This window comes from Ursus americanus, chromosome 23 (assembly GCF_024610735.1).
Source record: "Ursus americanus isolate L20-20 chromosome 23, mUrsAme1.1.p, whole genome shotgun sequence".
Classification (NCBI taxonomy): domain Eukaryota; kingdom Metazoa; phylum Chordata; class Mammalia; order Carnivora; family Ursidae; genus Ursus; species Ursus americanus.
Genome location: NC_142149.1, coordinates 42,375,999 through 42,399,000, shown reverse-complemented (window position 1 = coordinate 42,399,000; position 23,002 = coordinate 42,375,999). Strand labels below are relative to the sequence as shown.

General features: G+C 57.5%; 1 protein-coding gene across 2 annotated transcripts; it reads left to right on the top strand.

Moving 5' to 3' along the window:
* Positions 1-474: 474 nt before the first annotated feature.
* On the top strand, positions 475-16,160 carry TRARG1 (trafficking regulator of GLUT4 (SLC2A4) 1). 2 transcript variants are annotated; one of them, XM_045773527.2, is made up of 3 exons: positions 475-1,260; positions 12,135-12,311; positions 13,624-16,160. In XM_045773527.2, the coding sequence occupies exons 1-3, from the start codon at positions 874-876 to the stop codon at positions 13,807-13,809; spliced, it is 750 nt and encodes a 249-aa protein (XP_045629483.2). In that variant the 5' UTR covers positions 475-873; the 3' UTR covers positions 13,810-16,160. The 2 variants fall into 2 exon arrangements, with proteins under 2 accessions (XP_045629483.2, XP_045629484.2); XM_045773528.2 differs by having other exon boundaries at positions 482-1,260; positions 12,135-12,267; positions 13,624-13,780.
* Positions 16,161-23,002: the final 6,842 nt, after the last annotated feature.

The window sequence follows — 23,002 nt, the reverse complement described above, 5'->3', positions numbered from 1 at the left end:
ACCCAGAAAAGCTCTGCTGGGCATGAGATGGAGCCCTCGCTTTCTCCCCAATGCCCCTGGATGAGGTGCTCAGAGACCCATGGAAGCAGGAGCCTCCGGTGGTGCTTAGTCTCCCCGCTGTGGCCTGGACACCCCTGGGGGCTGGCGGTCAGGGTCGAGGTGGGGTGCCCTAGGTCCGGGGCTCAGCGGTTCCTGACAGGACGGAGTGCAGAGAGGAGGCAGCGTGAGCTTGCTCCTGCAGAAGAGAAGCTGAGGGCTCCCTTTCCTGGGACAGTTGAAGATGCACCCCTTTGTGACCCACTTTGTCTTTCTCCCCCCTCCGGAGCCCCCAGACCAGCGCCCCCAGGCTGTGGCTGCAGTGGAAACGAGAGGCGCACCGGCCCCTCTGGGCTGGGCTGGGCAGGGGCGGTACACTGCTCGCAGTTCTCAGGGGAGAGGGGAATTGAAAAGGAAAAGCATCTCTGAGCAGGGTGGGGAGGGAGGGAGGCTGCGTGGCGTCCTCTCTCTCTCTCTCTCTGACTTAGCCGAAGCCTCAGCCGGGAGAGGAGCAGAGGAGCGCCTTCGCTCTGCCCCTGGAGCGGCTTTCTTTCCCTTCCCCGCCCATCTGTGCGGTCAGCAGCGCCGGCAAAGTTGGCCTCAAACTTGAACAGAGCGGAAGGCTCCAGCTTCCCGAGGCCCCGCGGGGGCATCAGGCGGGCCTCGGCCTCTGAACCCGGCGACCCTGCCAGCTCCCAGCAAGCCCTTGCTCCCCCGGGGGACGCTTCTGCCCCTGCCCTGCAGGCCCCCAGTCTGGGCTGAGGCATGGTGTGCTGAGCTCCCTCCGGAGCCCGTCGTCTCAGCCTGAAGCCGGAGCAACCCAGGGCCCAAGCCAACATGGCCAACCCGGTGCAGCCTCAGTTTCCCTCAGCCCAGGAGCCAGGCACCGCCTTACCCCCGGACCTGCGGGAGATGGAGAAGCTCCTCACGATGGGGGAGGGCGAGGATGACAAGGCACCGAAGCTGTCCAAGTCCCTCTCGGGGGCCCTGGACCTGGAGCAGAATGGCCACGGGCTGCCCTTCAAGGTGGCATCCGAGGGGCGCCAGGAAGCCACGCTCCCCTGGTCGGCCTCCCGGGCCAGCTCTAGGCGGGCGTCCTCCATTGCCACTGCCTCCTCTGCCCAGGACCAAGAAGTCCCCAAAGATTACCTCATCCTTGCCATCGCCTCCTGCTTCTGCCCCGTGTGGCCCCTCAACCTCATCCCCCTCATCTTCTCCATCATGGTGAGTGCTGCCCTTTGTTCCCGGGCCGGGGCTGGACCAGGGCTCAGCAGGCGTGTTCCCGGGCAGGCGCCAGACCCTCTGCATAGGGAGCGAAGAAGGGAGAGCTGGGGGCTGGGGGCTGGGGGGAAGACTCCCTTTCTCACCGGGCCTGCTACCCCCCGTTGGAGAGGGGGCCGGGGCCAGGAGACTTTCTGTTTGCTGTCCCCCCTCTTCTCTGCTCTTGGGCGTCACAGCTCGACTTTGCACACATCCCTACTGGGGAAGGGACCCCGGGGAGCCACCTGCAGCTAAACTCCATGCTGCAGAATGGCAGCCGAGTTGGGGGGCTAGCCTTTTGCAGGGGGTGTCCTGAGGGGTCATCTTGACTGGGGCTATGCGTCAGTAGAGGCTGCGGCCAGCCTGGGGTCTCGGGACTCCGAGTTCTCGGGAGGGGAGCCAGCTGCCCCCACCCGTCACCCCAGGCCACCTGGCTATTCCAATGGCCTTTGCCAACTCTGGTTTCCAAGAGCCGCCGTAGCTTCCCTGCCATGCGCCGAGGGCCCTGGGGCCTGGCTCCCCCGAGGCTGCTCCTCCGGGGAGGGGGTTGTTTTCGTTGGGCCTCTGGGCCTTGGAGCTCAGACTGATTTCAGCATCTGTCTTTAGTCTGTGTTTAGGGTAGGGGAGGTCTGGGCCGTGGGTGAAAACTGTGTGTCAGAGGGCATGGCTGGCCCTGCCAAGAAGGAGCATGTGAGCTAGTCTTCGCTCCTCACACACTTGGCCCGCGGGGTTCTGAGTAAACGGTCTTAGGTTGTCCCCAAAACAAGCCATTTGGATAGAGCTACTTATAGAAGATCACAGAAAATGTCCGTAGATGTTGGCAAGTGACTTTTGAGGTCCAGGAAGAGGAGGGAGTGACGGGGGTGGGTGAGAGAGAGAGAGCCCAGGCAGGCAGCGTCTTCCAGAGGGAAAACAGAAAGTGGGAGTAGTGACCTCCCAGCCCCAGGCTGGTCAGGGCTGGGGGACAGGGCGGGGAGACGCTGTCTGCTTCCCTCTGGAGTGACTCCCCTGCTGAGTCATCTATCACGGAGTCCTCAGGAGCTGTGGTCACCTCCACTGCCCCCGGGCTGTCCACTGAGAAAGCCCCGATCTCCTCCTTCCGCTTCAGGGATGCCTTCCCTGACCCCCCATCAAATCTAGCTCCACCTGCCAGGACGTCAGGGGACCCTGGTGGCACTCCTGAAACTTGGCACAGGCACACGAGCCAGGGCTGAGCAGGGCTGGGGGGGAGGGCTTTGAGGAGTTTCCCGAGCTGCCTGCGGCACTTGGGGGACAGCTGGGGGCAGAACCAGGTCCTAGGGGTGCATCTGGGGGTTGTGGGCAGGGCCAACCTCTTGGTTACAGGGAGAAGCCCCAGGAGGGGAGACGGGCTTCGGGGAGGGAAACCACACAAGGGCCCAGGAGAGAACAGTTGCTGGAATCCAACTCCTTGAGGGGCGGCAGGGTGCAGGCTGGGTAGACGCTGCCTTTGTCAGAGGCGCCTGGGTCCAAGACTGTGAGACCCCTGAAGCCCACCCCCAGGAGATTTCTACACCCTTCTCAGGTCAGCTCTGAGTCAGTTCTGAAGGTCACTGGGCCAGGGGCTGGGAATCCGGTGCAAAGCCAGAACCAGACACCATCACCAATTCCCAGGAGCCTCCAGTCCGGTGGGGAGAAACTTGTAAACAGACCCTATAACCCATGGCAAGAAGCGCTCATGCTAGACAAAACCACAGCGTCTCGTGGGGCCTCGGGCAAGTCAACGAAATCTCTCTTCTCAGTATTCCCGTCTGCAAAATGGGTGTCACGTAACACCTACATATGAGAGCTGTGTGAGGGTGAAGCGGGATGAGCCGCACGAAGGGCTTCAGAGCAAGGGCTCTCACACCGTAGCGGTAACTGAGTGGTACCTGAGTGTCCCCGGGCCGGGGGTGGGAAGCCGTCACGGGGTTTTGGGTTTTCTCAGAGCTTTGAAATATAATACACATATCGTACAATTCACCGTTCAAAGTGTACAATTCAAAGATTTGTTCTTCACAGCTACATGCAACCATAACCGCCGTCAGTTGTAGAACACTTTCTCGCCTCCAGAGAAGCCCCGTGCCTTTTTTTTTAATCACCCCATCTCTCCCTTGACCCCTCTCAGCCCTAACAAACCACTCGTCTTTCGTCTCTATGGATTTGCCTCTTCCGGACAGTTGCTATCAGTGGAATCGTGCCGTGCGTGGTCCTTTGGGACTGGCGGCAAGCTTCGCCCAGCATTGACATCACGCGGTCCCGAGCCAGAGAGAGGTGCGGTCAGGTTTCCATGTTGGTGGAGCAGGTTGGTGCAGAGTAAGAGGAGGGGCAGAAGGGGCCCCTCTGAGCCTGGCAGTTGGGAGAAGGAACCTTTGCGGTAGCACTAGGGGAGAGATGAAGAGGTCTGGACCAAGGCCCTGGCAAGGGGCAGAAAGGGTTTCTGGAAACCTAGGAGTTGTTAACACAGACCGTTTATTTATTCAGTCAATCATTCACTTGACTGGCAAGTTGCTTGTTTGGAGGCGACTAAGTGATAGAGAATGATTGGGCCCCCATGAATGATTACGCCTCTTTTACCAATGAGGCGCCATGCTAGGCACTTGGGAGGATGGATGATACGATCTGTTGGACGTGGCCAAAGGATGTAAGAGTATGGTGATGGAGGGAGGTGGGCAGGGACCCGCTCTAGGAACTGAAGTTTTATCCTAGTGGCGCTGAGGAGCCCCTGAAAGATTTTAAGCAGAGGCATGATGTGGTCGTTCATATTTTAAAACCAACATCCACCTGCACTGTGGGAAATGAGCTTGAGCCAGCAGGACTGGGAGCAGGGAGACCCCGTAGGAAGCTCTTGAGATAGTCCAGGCTGGCTGATGAAGGACCAAGCGTGGCTTAGGAAAGAGGGCATGAGGAGAGAATTGTTGAACAGAAAGTAGCAGTGCTTACTTCACACTCCTGGTCTAAGACAGCTCTGGGGACTGCAGCATTTAAGGGGTGGGCGGAGGGAAGTGGTCAGGAAAGAGTTTTGAAAAGAAGATTTCAGGGGGTGGAAGGCAAACTGGAAGAGAGGGAGAGACGCCCAGGGAGGAATGAGTCTGAAAGGAGGAGGGAGGGTCAAATGCAGTACAGAGGTCAGGTCCAGTAAGGATGGGAGTATCCACTGGCTGGGCCATTTCCAGACCCCTGGTGACCCTGATGATGGACAGGGTTAGGCAAAAAAGGACAGAGGTGACTGACGAGCTTCATGAAGAGTGCAGAGATGGGTCCCAAAGAAGGCCCCGTCCCTGGGCGCCTGCAGGAAAGGCCACGAGGGTAGAAGCAGATAGAAATACTCAAAGCAGCTGCTCATGCTGTATGGGCCCCACGCCACCAGGCAGGTGGAGGGCAAGGCCATTTGCTGAGAATCAAAGGCCTGGTGACAGGGGAGAGGAGAGGGGACAAGGGACAGAGAGGTCAATGGCCTGAGGGCTCTGCTGAGGCTGGAGACCATGGGTCTGAGTTGTTATCAGCCTGCGTGGTGGTGCGTTTTTTCTCCAGCTGTGGGTATGGAGTCACAGATGGGACATTGGGCCCACCCGAGGCTGGGGATGGCTGGCAGAGGTGCTATGAGGGCAGACCCAGTGGCACAGAATGATGCTGGTGAGGGGGGCAGAGGAGGCACAGTGAAGGATCAGGCTGGACTGGGAGGGAGTGAGGCTGTAAAGATGGTGATGACCTTGGAGGAGAGGGAGGGGTCACAGGTTGAGGCTCAAAGTCGTCAAAGGACAGATGCTGCGTGAGAGAGGTATGAGAGACGCCGGGGGCTGAGATCTCAGCAGAGGGCCCGTGTGGGGTGGTGGCGAAGTGGAGTATAGCTGTGGAAATGAATTTCCAAAGAGAACCATGAGAATCCAGGACGAAGGAGCCCAAGAGAGCCCCGTGTTAAGGGCTAATTCTCATTTAACACATGAGACAACAGAGGCACTTGAGCAGTGCCTTGCCCACGGTCACACAATGGTAAGAGGCAGCTGGACGCTGAATCTAGTGTTGTCTCCATGACCCTGACCTGCATCTACCTCTGGGGACAAGGATGGTGTGTCCCTCCCAGGAAAGCCAAACCTTTGGGGCATTTGTGCAGGGAGGGAAGAACCCACTTCCTTTCCTCTTTCTCTCCATTCTCCCCTCCCCCCACTGTCCTTCCCCACCCCTACTGACTCCATCAGTGGGAGACTAACGGACCAGCAGCGTCCTTCCCACTGTGGCTTAGACAGGGACCTGCTATGACAGGGGCTCAAACTGAGGGGCTGGGATCCCAGGTATCCAGACGCAGCCCCGCTCAGGACCGCAGCTGCCTATGAGCCTCGTGAGGTGGCCAGGGCAGGGCTGGCTTCATCCATTCTGCCCCTGGGTCAGGCTGAGAAATGGCCATGTTCCTCAATGCCAGCAAGGTCTCCTGTCAACCAGGGGAGCTGGACCCCAGGCCTTCAGCTGACAACAGTGCTTAAACAAGCATCAGATAGACTTGGGTGTCCTTCCCAGGCCACGTGACCATGTCCAAATCCCTCAACCCCCTTCGGTAGCCTCAGTTCTCTCATCTATAAAATAGGTGTAATAAGACTGTTGACCCCATGAAGCTGCCGGGAGGATTAACTGGGTTAATATGTGTGAAAACCCCTAGCGCAGAGCCTGCCACGTACAAAATGGCAGTGGTTACTGTTATCATTAACACTGAATGAAACTTTGTACTGTCAGAGGAAAGGGCAAACCCCCAGGGGACAAGCAGTTCTGACTTTAGCCAGTTTGGGGGAGACTGGAGTGTAAGCTCTCGTGCCACGACCCGGGGGAGGGGCAGTCCTGTCTGTGGTTTTGGTGGAAGCCTCTGAGCAGCCCCTTGTTCCTCGATTCCTCCTATCACATGCGGGAGCGTGACAGAGGGCCAGAGCGGCTCAACACTTCCTTTCTCAGGCATTCTGGACGACCTGGTGATTTAACTGACCTCTTGCAGGCCATGCATCCGTGCCTTCACCCAGCAAGAGCGCTGAGCCCCACCCAGCACTGATGATCGGCTGGCATGCAGACATGTGGCTGAAAATATTGACGTACTTCTGAATGCGTTGGCAAACAGTGGCTGTCGCAAGGTCCTAAGCATCCCCAAACACTCCCACTCCCACCCACCACGGCAGCTGTCCCGACTCCTTCCCCAGGAGCACCCCCCATGCCTCCCCACTCTCCAGCAACTGAAGTTAACCCTGTAATCGGGGCATTCCAGGAAGAATTGCACTGTTATAGAGAGAAGGATGTGAAGGGGGCATGGGGAAGCTCATCCCTTGGCTTTGACCTGCCGGGATTTGCTTGATCTCTGGGGAAGGACAAATAGCTGATCAGCATCGGCCGATCACATGTTGTCAGTTCTCCGCAGATCTGCTGGGGCTTGGCCTGAGCCTCATGGGTGGAGGAAGCTCTTTCCCGATAAGTTCTGTTGCCACTCTCCCCTGGCTGGTTTCATCCCCTGGCAGCTCTTCCTAGCACATTTCCTACCCCATCCGCTTCCTTCCCCACCCCCTACCAGCGCTCGGACCTTTTTCACTGCTTTTCCTCACTGATCTATTAACCCGAATTCATTTTCTCCCTTACCATTCCCACAGCCATTGCAATCACAAATGATCTATTAATTCAGTCATTACAACCATTACTGCAGTTATTATCATGCCTTCCACGTGAGCCCTTCTGTATAAGGGGAAGAGGCCGCCACTAAGTGGGGTTTGATATGCAGCTGGTAATTTACTCCCAAAAAGTAATGAAGGGTCTTCTTCCATCCCTGAGGTCAAGGGTTGGGTTTTTCATTTGGGAACTAATGGGGGGACTTCAGAAATGAGTGCCAGCCAGTGGTGAGCAACTTCTAGATATAAAAGAAGGGCTCTACTCTTCAAGGCAGCTATTCCCTCCATTTTACAGATCAGAAAACTAAGATTTACAGAACAGTTGTGAGGTTTACATTGGACGGCGTATGACATAAACTGTATGACCCAACAAAGCAGGTGCAGTCAGGTCTGCCCTGCTCGTCGGGCCATTCCCAGGGCATCTCCCTCAACGCCGTCTCTCAGGCTCAAAGGAACACGCATGACAGGGATTCATAGGCTGACGGCCGTGTGGATAAAGAAGAGGGATTGAGTTTAGAGCAACTGGAAAATTCATCTCTCCCTCTCTCGCTTCCCCTCCCCACCTCTCATACCCAAGCAACCACGAGCGCACCTCTCTCCACGATCCTGAATCGTTGCCCAACGCACAATGATTTCTCGGGTAAGCCAAGAGCAGAACTCATCCGGAGCCCTGTGCCCTCCCCACTGCGTGCCGTGCTTACAGCTGAGAAGGAGTCTCTTGGTAATGATTCAAGGGGAGCCCAGAGTGTCTAAAGCTGAACTTCCTGAAAATTCCTGAAGCCTTTCTCTATGTTGCCCCCTCTTCCTCCCAAGAGGAAGGTGTTGCCTGGGTGTTGAAGTCCCTCATTCAGTGACCCGGGCTGGCCACACAGAGAGCTGGAGGCGGCATGGGTTTGTGGGTGGGGCCAAAATCCAGATAACAGATATCTTTCCTGGGGGACCCATTGCCTTTATTTCATTCACGAATCTTCTATTAACTTGGAGCGTTCCACTGGCTAAGTTCAGTGGTTAGAAAACAGACCCTCCTCTCACTCTTTTTTCTCTTCTTTTATTCTTTCCTTCCTCAAATACTTACTGAACACCTATTAGGGCCAATCCCTAGGTTACGTAAGAGGGACATGAAGATTGAGCCTGCGCCGTCCCTGTCTTCAAGCCGAGGGAAAGAGACTGACAAGAACTAATGGCATAAGGTGGGAAGGGAGGAAGAGAGCATGGTGTCAGATGCTAGGGGAGCCCCAAGGAGGGGCTGATTAATTGCTCGTGGGCACCAAGGAAAGTTTTACTGGAGGTGACTCTCGAAGGATGAGAAGGAGCTGCTGAGGGGCCAACACAGTAATGAGGAAAGGCATTCCAGCAGAGACGGCAGTCCACGAGGAAGCACCGAGGCATAAAAATGTGTTCGTTTTGGGGCATCTGTTTGGCTCAGTTGGTAGAGCACGTGACTCTTAATCTCAGGGTCATGAGTTCAAGCTCCATCTTGGGCATGGAGCCTACTTAAAAAATTTTTTTTTAATTAAAAAATGAAACAGAAAAAATTAATTTAAAAAATGTATTCATTTTATGGGGAGCCATGTGACCAGGTTTATGGCCTAAAGACCTGACCTGGGCTGTTGAGAAGAGGTCGGCTGGGGGCAAGGCTGGAGCAGAGGGACTAGTGGGGAGGAGCCCGGTGCAGTGTCCAGATGAAATCTACTGTGGGAGCTGGCTAGGCCAGTGGAATCGGCTGGAGAGGTAGGGACACACTTGAGGGACATTAGAAAGGTCAGGAATTCATACCTGATTGTATTTGAGGAGGAGGAGAGACAGAGAAGAAGCCCTTCACCCAGGGTCATGCAGCTGGGACAGCTGTGGAGGGTGGGGACAGGCCCCCAGGAGGTCTGGCTCCAAACCCTGTGCTCCCCTGCAGCCTGCCCTTGTAGGGAGCTGGGAGGCTGCATCTGCTCCTGCCCGAATCCTTGCCGGGTCCAGGAGCACCGTGAGATCAGGGTGGGCTGGTGCCTGAGCCCCTGCCCATGCCCCCCGTCAAGCCGGACCCACCTTCTCTTTAATCTCTCACTGGATGACACTCGTCCATTGTCCCTGGGCACCCTCAGGACACTCCCAACTTTCTGCCCAGACCCACCTGCAGACCTGATGAGGTGTGAGACCACCTGTACCCATTGTGTCCAGTCTCCATGGACAGCAGCGCTGTCCTCTGCGGGCCGTAGTTCGTCGCCGTGCTCAAGTTCAGATCTCTGTCCACTGTCCTGGGACATGGGGGCACCGATCGCTTCTCGGTCTTTTCAGCCTCTCCCTCTGGATGGATCTTTTTCTTTCCTGTTTTGATGAAATCCTCCGTTTGTCTCACCCAGTTGTAGGCCCTCCCAGTGCCTACAAGACAAAAGCCAGATTCCATTTTGTGATAGTCCGGGCCCTTCCTGACCTGGCCTTTCTCCTCTTCTCCAGTGGCTTCTGTCACAGCTGCATGATGCCCTGTGGTGCAGGCTCTCATTTGTAAAACGGTCTAATAGCACTCCCTATCTCACGGGAGTGTTAAGGTGCTCTAATGTTCTGCTGGATGGTAAGGCTTAACACAGTTCCTGGTCCAAGGTAGATGTTTAAACAGGCTAGGGATTACTAGTAGTAGTCTGGGGGAGGAGTCCTGGTGGGCTTCCCAGAGGAGGTGGCATAGGAGGCAGCCCTCAAAGGATGGCAAGGGTGTGGACAGGTGGTTGAGGGGGAGCAGGAAGGCGGGCGGGAGAGTTGCACTGGCAGGTGTTCAGCCCTGCAGCAGCTCATATTGGCTGGGTCCAGAGGTTGTGGAAGGGAAGGGTAGAGGATGAAATCTGCAAGTGCAAAGCTAACCTGGGCTCCGACTTTGTTCTGGGAACAGTGGGGGCTGTGGAAGATGCTGGGCAGGGTCATTGGCTAAGCCACCGTCATCTCCTTGAACTTGTGCCTCAGCTCCCGACTCTCCGCCTCCTCTCTGATCCCACCCCACGACCGCAGGGCAGGAGCCTAGCACGGGGCCTGGCATAAATCTCTGTGGAGGGGAATGTGGTGTGGGGATGGCATGGAGAGGAAGAGAGCGTAGAGCCAGGGCGGAGGGGGTGGGTCTTCAGGAAGCTAGTGTGCCGGCACGGACCCCGGGCAGGTGCAAGGCCTCCGGGGAGGACTGCAGTGGAATTGACAAGGAAAGGACACTTACTGGTATGGTAGGGTGGCATGGGACAGGCGCTGTGACCGAGCGGGAGCACTCCCGGGTGTGGCCAATAATGGGGCAAGTGGGCAGAAGAGCACGAGGCCAGGAGCAGATCTGAGACAAAGCAAATCTGATGGCATCAAACACTGTGGCAGGAGGTGGCTCTGTCCTGGGAGGAGCTTGAACGGGGAGCCACGGGGTGGGGTAGGGGGTTGGTTAGGTTTCTGCGAGGAGAAAAGGACAGGACCAGGGGGATGGGGGTGCCCCTGTGAAGAGAACAGAGAGAGGAAGGGTACCTTCCCTGAACTTCAGCTTCTTTAAAAGTGGGCAACAGTGCCAGCCGCACGGGGTGGTTCAGAGCCTCAGTGAGATCATTCAGGCACAGTCCCCAGCAAGTTGCCCGGCACAAAGTGAGTGCTCAATAAATCACCGCCACCACCAGCATCACCACCACCAGCATCACCAGCACCAGCATCACCAGCACCAGCACCACCAGCATCACCAGCATCACCAGCACCAGCATCACCAGCATCACCAGCACCAGCATCACCAGCATCAGCATCACCAGCATCACCAGCATCACCAGCACCAGCATCACCACCAGCAGCATCACTAGCACCAGCATCACCAGCATCACCAGCACCAGCATCACCAGCACCAGCATCACCACCAGCAGCATCACTAGCACCAGCATCACCAGCATCACCAGCACCAGCATCACCAGCACCAGCATCACCAGCATCACCAGCATCACCAGCACCAGCATCACCAGCATCACCAGCACCAGCATCACCAGCACCAGCATCACCAGCATCACCAGCATCACCAGCATCACCACCACCAGCATCACCAGCATCACCAGCACCAGCATCACCAGCACCAGCATCACCAGCACCAGCATCACCAGCATCACCAGCACCAGCATCACCACCACCAGCATCACCACCACCAGCATCACCAGCATCACCATCACCAGCATCACCAGCACCAGCACCACCAGCATCACCGGGGGACTCAACTACATCTCCATGCTGAACTCAGGAGCCTCCAATAATTGAAAAATAAAATGACCAAATAAATGACCTGAGACTGTGAAAAGAGTCACACCTTTAGTGGACTCCTACCTGTAGCTGTCCTAGAAGTCCAGGAAGCAGCAGAGGGCTCCAGAGCTGGAGGAGTCTGGAGGTCACAGGCCAGCCCCGGCCAGCAGGTTGACTCCTGAGCCATCACAGGAAGGGGTGCGGGGCTCCGTGAACGTGCCTGGGACACACCTCCTTCTGAGCCACTCCAGGGCCTCCCAAGATCCTTTCTGGCCACCCCCACACTCACCCATCTGCTTTCACCAAATTAAATAAGGCCGAGAAAAACCAAGCTCACTGAGAAAGCGTGAAGTGTCAAATGGGCCCCCGTGAAGCCAGGCGTGGCTCCCCACACACCCCAGCCTCCCTAGTTCAAACCCAAGCCCGCCTTTCTGGTGTGATGCGGGAAGTCGGCTTGGTTGAACAAGGATGTGGTTCCTGGGTGGGAAATAAGAGGAGGGAGGATGGATGGTACCTTTTTCCTGTTGTGGAAGAGGGGGTCACAGAGGGGAGGAGGCAGGCACCTAGGGCCACAGAAAAAGCCAAGAGGACACCTTAGGGTGGCTGTAGCAGGGAGCCTTGGGCAGGGGCCCAGGGGGGCCTGGCTTATCTGCTCCTGCCAGCTCAGCATGGCCTGGCCCTGGCCCACCCTCCCGGACCCTCAGTCTCCACCATGCCACCTACCACCTGCCTCATCACCATCCTGAGGGGAAGTGCCCTGCTTTGCTTGCTTCCACTTGCAGTGAGGGGCAGGCTCGGTTGGGAGGTCCCACAAGAGGTGCCCGGGCCAGTTCTGCAGGAGAAGCCTGCTTCCCGTCCCCAAGGCGGGTGCTGGACTATGGGCTGCGGTGGGGGCTGGGTAGGTTCTGGGGGCCCGGGCAAGGGGACCCCCTGAGGTCTGCTGGGACCAGCATTCCTGAGGTCTCTGCCACCCTGTCTCTGCAGTCGCGAAGCAGCGTGCAGCAGGGGGACCTGGACGGGGCCCGGCGGCTGGGCCGCCTGGCCCGACTGCTCAGCGTCACCTTCTTCATCATGGGCGTCATCATCATCATCGTGGCCGTGACCGTCAATTTCGCAGGTGAGACCCAGCCACACGGAGCTGAGCGGGCCAGCTTGCTCGGGGTGAGGACCACGGACGGGTGCAGCCCAGCTCCCTGGGGAGGGGGCGATGGGATGGGGTAAGAGCCCGTGGGGGACACAGGCTGATCCTCTGAGTAGCGACCCCATCCGCGGCAGGGCCCAGCTGAGCGGGACTGGCTTCTGCTTTGCCTTATCCCGGATCGTTAGGAAAGGGTGTGGAAAGAGCCCGGGGCCTGGGAACCAGAGGCGGCCAGCTCCAGCTTCAGCTGAGGGCCTTGGGGCCTGGGCCAGGGTCATGTCTGGCTGAGCCTTGCGAGTGTCCCCCAAGATCATGGTTGTGATGCCGCCTGGTGAACGGCGGGCCCGTCCTGCAAGCGCTCCTGTCGAGGGGGCCCGCACAGCCAGACAGAAACAATGCAGGTGGTGGGAGTCTGGCGGTAGCACTCGTGAGCCCGCAGCGTTGGCCCAGGGAAGTTAACCAAGCAGGGGCCCCATCTGCAGGGGTGACTCTCAGGGGCTCAACGGGCCGGCGTAGCTCTGAGGGTCTGGGCTCTGCAGGGCAGCGTTGTCCGTTCGCCTCCCTTCACCACCTGCCTTGCGAAGCCCCCAGACATCTCTGCCTGTTGCGGGGGTCAGTCTAAGCTTTTCCCCTGAAGACTTTGCTACTCCAGACGCGCTGCGTGGACCAGCAGCCGTGGCTGCTGACAGCGGGAATGTGTCAGAAATGCAGAGTCTCAGGCCCTTGCCCAGACCCACTGAATCCGAATCTGCATTTCAACGAACATTCCCGGCCCAGTCCTTACAGGAGGCACTGGTCTAGAACGCGGGGCTTCAACCCGGGGCAGAAAGCCGGGGACTCAGAAGAAGAGTTCAGGTTTGTAATCAGCCTGCCTGGGTGTAAAATCCACGTCCTCCATTGTCCGAGTGTCTGAAACGAAAGCACGTTCCGAGCTCTCTGTGGGTCTGCGGCCAGGCAGGTGCGTGCGGGCAGGGACACAGCACAGGCATCAGCTCGGGAGCGCCCTCTGTGCCTCAGTCTCCTCTGTCCTCCCGCCACCCGTCATGCTCGTGACTTTTTCAATGGCAAATGACCACTACTGAACTCAAACTGGCAACGGGAATTGTTTAAAAAATTCAGGCCTCGATGGTTCTATGTTTGGGGTCACTTGGCGCTGTGAACCCCTGGTCAGGGCTGCAGTCTTGTCTCAGGTGGGAGTTCATTTCCACCAAGAGACCCCAATCGGACGACCCCGGTGCCGTGCCCCGCCCGGAAACAAAACCCCAGACCTTCCCAACAAGGGCTTGAAGGCCCGTTCTGAGCTCTATTTGGCCATGACCGCTCTTCTCTTTACAGTGCAGAAGAAATAAAACAGACCAGGGCGCTGCGCTGGCGGGGGCGGCCCTGGCCAGCCGGAGGCCTCCACACTCGCACGCCCCCCCTCCTGCCGGAGGACAGGACGGTGACATCCCTGTGCTCCCAAAGCCCGGACTTGGAGCCAAGCCCCCAGGTCTCCCGACTGCCAGCCCACTTCAGATGTGAAAAGTGCGAAGAACAAATAACAGGGTTTAATCTCGTGGACACGGCTGGTGTTTGGGCTCCGTGTGCACCGGCTGGCTGCTCATCTCCCCCCCCCCGCCCCTCCCGGGATCTGCCACGCGGCACACACCGCCTGTTTGAGGAAGAGCCAGCCCTGCAGACGAGACCGAGACAAGGAGAACCATGGCCAGAGAGAAGCAGCACACTCCCTGCCTGTCTGAGCACCGGGAGCCAGGACGTGGGACCTTCTCTTTTGTATTTTTCTTGGGGGGGGGTGTAAAAAAACTGTTTGCATGCCTTGTGCCACATGCTTGCTGCGATCCCAGCTCAGGGGCCCAGCTGCCGCTCAGCGCCTGCCCTGGGCCCCCCTTGGGCACCCAAGATGAGCAGCTGTCTGGAGAGGGAGAGCCACGTGCATGGCAGGGGAATGCTGGTGAGGACAGGATCAGGAACTGTAGGACCCATGGACATCTTCTCCAGCTTTTCAGTCTCAGGAGCATCTCTGCTGAGAACTCTGGTCTCAGCGTGTCTCCCAGGATGGCCCAGTCTGCCTCTTGCTCCCTCCCTCCTTGTGCTGTCGCCTAGGGCCTGACCCCAGCCCTGCTCAGCCAGTGAGGAGGAGCTGAGGTCGCCTCCTGCCATGGCCCCCCTCGTGGTCTAGGCTGCACACTCGGGGCCCCGAACAGAGTGGCTCAGGTGGGGCTTGGGCTCCGGCTCCCAGCCTAGCAGCACCTGATACTCCGTGCCTTACCCTGTGCCCCTGGCCATCCACAGGCCACAAAGGCTTTCCCCGGAGGGGGCTTTGGGACCACCTCTGGGGGGAGGACTTCCCATGAGCTCCTGGGTTCTTAGCAGGGGAGTGAGCTAGAGGGTTTTTCCGAAGGTTTATTGTTGTGTTTGGGAGAGTGGGAAGCCCTGGGCTTGGGAATATACTCCCATGCCCAGAGGCAGGGGGCGACCCTATGGCCTCTCTCTCAGGACCTAATGGGACGCATAAAAGGACTGAACAGGGTCCTTTGACCTCCTACCTGGTTTCTGGCCCTGGGATTCTCCCCAAACTTCTGCTGGCACAGGCTCTGCCCACGGGGGCTTCTCCTGTGCCCACCTACCTCTCTGGCTTCAGCTCCCAGACCCTCCAGGCTTTCCCACCCTGGGAGACCCTGCCCAGCAGCCGGGGTTACTGCCCTTGATGGGACGGCATGTTCCCAGCTGTAGCCAGACTAGTCCCAGGCTGGCAAAGACTGCTTCCCCGGCACCTATTCAGGGCCCTGGTGCCTTCTCTCAGGGCCCCTGCCTGTCTCCCTGACGCTCCTCAGAGACTCCTGGGAGGGAGTCCGTTAGCACAGAGGCTCTGTCTACCAGGAGGAGTCCCAAGTGCAGCTCTGAACCTTCTAGGAGGGCCTTCGTGGCGGGGGAGGGGTGAAGGGCCCAGGGGCCCTGGGTCGATCCCTCTGGGGCCGGCATTCCTGCGTCAGTTGCCCATCTGGGGAGCATACTCCAACCTCTCCAGACCCTAAAGGAGGGGCTGGCTTTGCTTTACAGGACCTTTGAAGCCACAATAGAGATGCCTCTGTTCGGGGAGGGAGGGAGTGAGCCCAGAGGATTTGTGTCACTTGCAAAGTCAGGTCAGGCCAGGAGGTGAGTCACGAGGTCTATGGAACTGGTGGCTCATGAGCTGGTGTCTCCTGGCAGGCCCTGGGGGCCCCAGCTGCAGCACCCCAGGGAGAAGAGAGAAAGTAACCAGCCGGTTGTAGGGAAAACGATGGCCAAGGTGGGGCTCTCTCTGTGGCCTCTGTGCGCACTGACTGGCACGCACGTGCAAACCTTCCCGGGCTCCCGCATCACACCCGCACAGACTCACGCTGTTTCACACTCAAAGCCCAGCACAGCAGAGAAAGAGAGAAGCCACTGGCAGACAGCCACAGGACAGCTGGGACATCCTTCCACGTAGGCGAGGACAACTTGGGAAACATCTACTTGTACCAAGGACGGAGCTCAGAGGCTCCGAGGGTTTTGGAAGGAGCCTGACCCCTCTGGCAGGAGGAGCACAAGCCTGAGGACCAGGAACCCTGCAGAGATCCGACTGGGAGGGAGGGTCCCCTGACTCCCCTGCCGCCTCCCCCCACTGGCAGCCTGGCACTCCGAGGCCTCACCCCCTGCTCCCAGCTCCATCATGGGTCCCGCCGCTGGCTGCCTGAACCCAGAGTCCCCCAGCTTGGGACGCTGACACAGCCTGTCCCGCGTCCCAGGGGAAGCAGTAAGAATTACCCCTGCTCCCACCCGGCACCACACTCTCCCGTCGGCTCCTGTGTATTGCTCAGCATGGAAAGAAATAAAGCGAAAGTGCACATGCACTGTGGGCCTGCGTCTTTGTGCTACTGGGGTCGAGGGGTCCCCAACAATAGGGGGCAGGGGAATGCACTCAGCTTGTTGGCTCCGGTTCCGGGGTCAGGGCTGGGAGCTGGGAAATGGGAAGCCTGGGCACACTCGAGGTGTTCCCCTGAGCAAGTTTGTCCTCCCCGGGCCTCAGTTTCTCCAGTGAGGAATGCCAGTCCCACCTTCCCTCGGCGGTCCTTTCTGCATCTGAACAAAGACCTCGGGAACGGAAAGAAGAGAGTGGAACCGACATGTGCTCACAGCCCGGCACATGCTGGCATCTCCCATCCTCAGGGGCCACTAGTGTTAGCCCCGGGGTCAGACTGGTAAACGGAGGCTCAGAGATGTTCAGGGACTTGTCCCAGGTCCCACTGCGCCTGGCACACAGGAGGTACTGAATAAGTGTTGAACAACCCTATCCTTGGGCTGACCCCAAGGTTGGCTTCTTGCCGCTATGCTTTGCTACCCAGAGAGGAAAGCCCTTTGGAAGGAAGGCAAGTTGCGGGGGCGGGAGATCCACTTCCCAGGCTGCAGGAGGGCAGGCCAAGCGGGGAGGTGAGTGTGGGCAGCGTGACACCCCTCCCCCTCTGGGGTTTCTTTTATAAATAAGGGCGCTAATCCCAGAACCCTCTTGACCTAGGCACCTCCCAAAGGCTCTACCTCCTAATACCATCAGCTTGAGCGGGAGGATTTCAACGTAGGCACTTGCGGGAGACACAGCTCAGACCGCGGCCGTGTGGAGGTGCTGCAGGGGTGATCACTGGGAGAGCCAAGAAGGAAGCAGCCTGGGAGTGGGAGGGAGGTCCCCGAAGGATGCTGGGCTGGGCCCCCTCCCTCTGTCCTTCCACAAACTTGTACTAAGTGTGGGGAGCTCTGATCGGATGGGGGGGCCACGAAATGTGGGGATGGGGGCTGGCGGTGCAGGCGGTGAAAGGATTCACCCGAGGCAGGACACAGGACATGGACGTTTACGGAACACACCGCGAGGGAGCAGCGGGCAGGACAGTGAGGGAGAGACGCTGGGACGAGGTGGTGGTGAAGGGGCCACAGTTACAGGGCAGAGTGAGGGAGCAGGGGAACGTGGGGAATGTTCTCCTTTTTGGTAATCTTAGGAACTGTGCCTGGTTGTACTTGGTCAGTGAGGGCCTATGGCCATTTCGAGGTGGGTCGCTTCATGGACCTGTTGGTCACTGCGGGCCTTTCTACCCCACTCAGCTTCCAGTGCTCATACCTGCTGCCTAAAACCAGTCTCTTCATGAAGCACCAGCTACACACCAGGCCTTGCACGGGGCCCTGAGGACACAAAGATGAGAAGGACAGGCTTTCTGAACCATGTGACCTTTCCTGAGGGAAAGTTCTGGAAGGAAGGAGAGAGTTTGTTGCTGGGGGAGGGTAAGAGAATGTGCCCTGAGGGCAGCAGGAAGGGCAACCTGGGACAGAGGTCAGGGGAGCCAAGAGCAGGAAGGTGGCCTCTGCCAGGAGCCTCTCATGATCTTTCCAAAGACAGTTAAAGCACCACCCGCGGATCCAGATGAAGATGAAATGCCACCATTGTAAGGCTACCAACTCAATAAGACTCAGGTGAACGGACACTTCCTACGCATGGGCTCTGCCAGTCACAATCACATCCCCTTAGTGCCTGGCTTAGAGGCCTGAAAGCATTTTTTGTCAGACACAACCCAATTCTAGAAATTTTGAACGGGAAGCGGGTACACATGTCTTACGATCAGCAAGGGGAAGGCTAGAGCTTCCACGATGGAGGAGGCCTCACAGGACGGATGGCTGTGCCCTGGGACCAGGGGTCTGGCCTCTCTGAACCTCAACCCCCATCTGTAAAGGGGGTGATAATCTGCTCAGCACACCCACAGGCCCGATGGCCCTCCTTGGTGAAATGTGAGGGCTCGATCCATGTGGGGAGCACAGCCTGGCCCCAGCCTGGAGAGCGTCCAGGAGTCTGGGTGGTTCTCGGCCCCTGTCCTGACTCTTGAATCCCCGCTGTCCTCCAATCCCAGCCCTACCTGCCTCCCCCCCACTCCCCAACACACGATAGGAGACAACCCCTTGTGCCCCGGAAAGCTCTCTGGCTCAGGCCCCAGTCCTTTGCCTCACTGTCTGTGTCATTGTGGGCAGGCCCCTGGCCTCTCTCTGGGCCTGTCTCCTCAAGTAAAGAGTGAGCCGAGCTAGTCTAGAGCGGGCTTCTCAGTCCTGGTGCACAGTGGAATCCCCTGGGGGCTTCGGGAGATGCTGATGCCTGGCTGCCACCCTCAGAGAACCTGGTTCAAATGGTCCGGGGTGTGGCCGGAGCATCTGGATTTTTAAAGCTTTCCAGTGGTCATCCCAATGCTCTTCTGAGGTTGGGAGCCACTGGGATAGACCCCAGAGCGCTGCTACTCGGAGTGCGGTCGCGGACCATTCCATCGGCCATCAGCAGGAGCTGGCAAAAAGGCAGAAACACACCCTGACCTTGAACAAGGACATCTACCTTTGACAAGATCCCCCCCGACCCCCCACCCCGTGGTTCATTTGCACGGTAAGGTTGGGGAAGCTCCGGTCTGGACGCCTGAAGGGGAGCCGGCTAGTTTCACCTTAGCTGTACCTTCTCCAGTCTTGTATCTCCCCTCCAAAAGTAGCAACCATTTTCCTTTCTTTCTTACTACAAGGATCTGTTGTAACAAACAGAACATCTAGGCAAGACTGAGAAACAAAGGGAAGGACAGAGAGAAACCCCAGCTAAGTTCGGCAATTCACAGCAGCAGACGTCTGCACCCTTCTTCCCAGAGTGATTGCCAGTGAGGCTGTGGCCGTTTTTTGGAGGAGGTGGCCTGTGTGCTGGGGGCACGCGCGCGCGCGCGCGTGTGTGTGTGTGTGTGTGTGTGTGTGTGTGAGGAAGTCAGAGGGTCATCACGGTGGGTGTGCCCCAAAGCACCATTCCCAAGGAAGCATGAAAGTTCCCCAGCCTCTGGCCCCCCTTCCATTGTGGACCTGCTGGAACCTGCTGGGGACTGAGAAAGTCAAACAGGTGTCTTAAAGATACAGCTTGGATGAAAACTTCTACTCGCAACCAGAATGAACTCTCTGGCTCTCCTGATTCTCTACCCGCCAGCCTGGGCCCTAGAGGAAGGTGGGGGGTGTCTCTTGCACCCTCATCCTGCGACAGGAATTCCTGTTCCCAGGGCTGGGTCCGTACAAGGGGTTCCTTTGTGCTGAGGGACACATGGGCCCCTCAAGGCAGAGGAGGTATGGAAATTGTAAAAAGGTCCCCTTCCTGGGTATGTCTGCAGCCCAGCTCCCGGCCTGGAGCCCTGAGGACAGCTGGGTTTCAGCAACGGATTTTGGAGACTTGCCCACAGAGGGTCTGCCCACACCGACCCGTGTATCGGGAGGGCTGTGGAGCGTCCATCCCTGGAGCCCGGGGCAGAGCCGGTCAGCGGGAAGCTGGGCCCTGCCAGGGCTTCTGCCTCCTGCATTATTGATGGGCTGCCTGGCCGTGGACATGAATAATTCATCCATCCGGGGAAGGAAGCCCTGAAGACTGCAAATTGGAGGCAGCCAGGCTCCTCCCACCTCGCGGAGCTCAGGGCTTACTCCTCTTTGCTGAATGGGCTTCCCGCGGGGCCCTGCTGAATCTCAAGTTTCTCCTCCTGCCCACGGGTGGGCCCAGGAAAGGCCCTGCAGGTTTGGGGTGGCTCTGAACCCCGCCTAACTGGTGCAGAGCTGCCTGCCGCCCCAGGAGCCAGGTGAGCACTCCTGCCCGTGCTGCTGGCTCCTCCCCTGGGACGCTAGAGTCACCGGGCCTGAGCTCACATGCTGAGCCCTTCCACGCTCTGATGAGCTGGATCCTAATGTCGTCATGCTGCCCCGTGAACAGAAGCCCTTATTGATGTTGATGCCATTTATGATAAATGGTGGCTCTTTCGTTGCTCTCCAGGTCCTGGCGCAGGGCTGAGGGCAGCAGCTGGGAAGGGGTGAGTGATGAGGAAGAAGCCTGCTTGGGGCGGGGTGCAGTCCGAGCCTCAGGGGTGTGGGGCAGGAGGTGTGTGTGTGGCGGGGGGGACGTCATAGGAATTATTCAGGATTCCTCCAGGGATTTTCCCTCTCGGACCAAACTTTTCTGAGCGACAGTCCCAGGGGCCCCAAAGCTGCTTGGGAAGAGCAGCGGGACTGCAGGGTTTGGAGTCCACAAGCTCATCCCTGACAGTGCGGATCTCAGGCTCGGTTCTGGCCCCTGTCTCCATTTAACACATACTTACGAAGGGTAACGTACAGTGTATAATCTCAGGCCAACCTCAGGTGTGCAGGAAGCTTCATTTCTCCTTTGCCCCCGTGCAGCCTGGTGGCAGAAACTTCAGCTTGGTCCGTTCAGATGTCTTTCCCCTTTCCCTGGAGATTACAACAGGCTGAGGTGTTGGGGCCGGGGTGGCAAGTCTGGGCCCTGCAGATGGCCGCGGAATTAACCCTCCCCTCTTCAGTCTCCGTTCTCGCTCCTCTGCTCCTCCGCCGTCTCCTATGCCCACGGTTGGCCCCATTGTCTCCTCACTGAATCCATTAAGACATGTTTTTGGCCAAGGCCCTCCGAACACCAGTGTACACAAGATAGGGTTCTTTTTTCTCATTTAACAAGAAGTCCAGACGTAGGCAGCCCGGGGAGGAGCAGTGCCACCATGGGGTCATCATCCAGGTGCCTGCAGTCTTCTCCCTTCGCTATCCCAGCCTGGGGCTTTTGTCCTTACGCATTCCAGCACTCCATCTGCTGCATGGCCACAGGATGGCTGCCACGGCTCCGGCCATTCCCGCTCTCGAGAAGGAAAGGGGGAGGGTGAAAAGGGCCAAAGAAGTCTGGGTGGGCTCCTTTTTAGGAGCTTTCCTGCAAGTCCCATCTAGTGACTTCTGCTTTACATTCTTTGACCACAGTTGTGTCACATGGCTACCCCCAGCTGCAAGGGAGGCTGGAAACCCGGTCTTCTAACAGGCTATGCTGCTGCCCCAAGGAAAATCAAGGTTCTGTAAGGAAGGAAGTGAGAATGGACACTGGGCAGCAACCCGGGTTTCCTGCCACATTTGTTCTGTGGGCTACAGAAGGCTGCCCCTGGTCCTGCCTGCCCACATGCACTGGCAGGGTTTGTCTTCTCTGGGGCCCTGTTCTCCTTCCACCTGCCGAAGCAGAGGAAGACGCTCAGAGCCGCTCTGTTCTTGCATCTGATAAACCCACCCGAGAGCTGCGCTGTGTGTCCCGCTCACCACCACCACCACGGAGCTCAGCCTGGGGGAAATGGGCAAACAGGGCCCCTCCCCGCCTTTGTCACTTCCCTTCTGACCAGAGATTCTTGGGGTAAGAGCCCTGCTCTGACTCAACTGACATTTATTCTTCCAAATCTATTTCTTAAGCCCCTAGTTCTTTCAAAAGACCCGGCTTTTGAAACTCAAAAGCCAAGAACTGGGGCTCCTTTTGCTTCCTGCTTTTTCCTGGGGTTTTCCTACCTTCTGGTAAAGAATGTGAATGAGTGGAGGAAATGATGATTTGAAGAAATACAAGAACAGGGAGAAAATGTGGCTAATATTTCCAATACTCGGCCACAAATGCGCTTGTTGAAGCCCTTTCCTAGCTGCGTGAGCGGCCGAACAGGAGCAGAGCGGGCGTGATCTCTGCTCACAAGCGGCTCTCAGCCTGGGAAGGCAGAGAGACAAAGTAGACAGAGTCCGGGCTGTGTGAAGATGGGGCTAAGCAGAGGGAGCCCCAGCAGCGCTGAGGAGGGGCAGAGGGCTCCCCACGGAGCTAAAGTCTGGGCTGAGCTGAGCGCTGGCGTGGGAGGAAGAGAAAGTGAGGAAGGACGTCCTAGGGAACAGCCTGAGCAAAGACCCAGAGGTCTGGAGGGGCGTGGTCTGTGCCGCAGAGGCCATCAGGCTGTTGGACAGCCTGCGCGGGGTGAGAGCGGACAGGTGGGGAGGACCAGACCGATCACAGGAGGCCTGGCAGCTGCTGCCTGCATCCAGGACCCCATCCTTGAAGACGTTTGTTGTTTCTTGCTTCTGTCTTAAGTGGAGCCTGTCCCTAACTACACCGTCTCTCCAGTAGCAAGGCCTGACTTCTCACTGACTATCTGCTCTTCAAGGGCCAGATCGGAAGCAGATGCTCCCTTTTCATTGCTCGACTGCGTTCGTCTCCCCGAGGGTGCTAAGACGAAGAGCTAAGACGAACAACATGAAAACCAGCATCATTATTATTACTACTACTAGTATGTGCAGCTAGCTGGCAGTTAGTAATTGCTGGAAAGTACAAGCTTCTTTCTTGCTTTGAAACAGTATTTGCGACATACCGTCAGACTCGACACTTTTCTTTCCTTATCACCCAATGTGAATCATAAATAAAATGTATTGAGAAATCCTCTAAATTGGAGATTGGCAAACTCTTTCTGTAAGGGGCCAGAGAGTAACCCTAAAGGAGCCATAGATAAACCAGAAATGAATGAGTATGGCCGGGTTCCAATAAAACTTTATTTACAAAAACATGCAGTGGACTGGAATTGCCCCATGGGTGGTAGTCTGCCCACCCCTGCTCTAAACCCACTCAATATATCAGTTTCTGTGGCAGAGACTAGCTTTTTCTTTTGGCATGGGCCAAGGTCTAGGTGGGAAAGCGCTGGGTTCATGATATAGCAATGTCGGGAAGGCCGGTTACTGGGCGATTAATCCTTATTATAGGTCAATCAGTGACAGCGGAGGGGTGTCTTGATCGCTCATTCTATGATGATAAAACCCATCATAAACACCTGTTAAAGAAGAAGGAAGGGAAAGTCAGATGATCAGTTTCTGTATTGGAAAT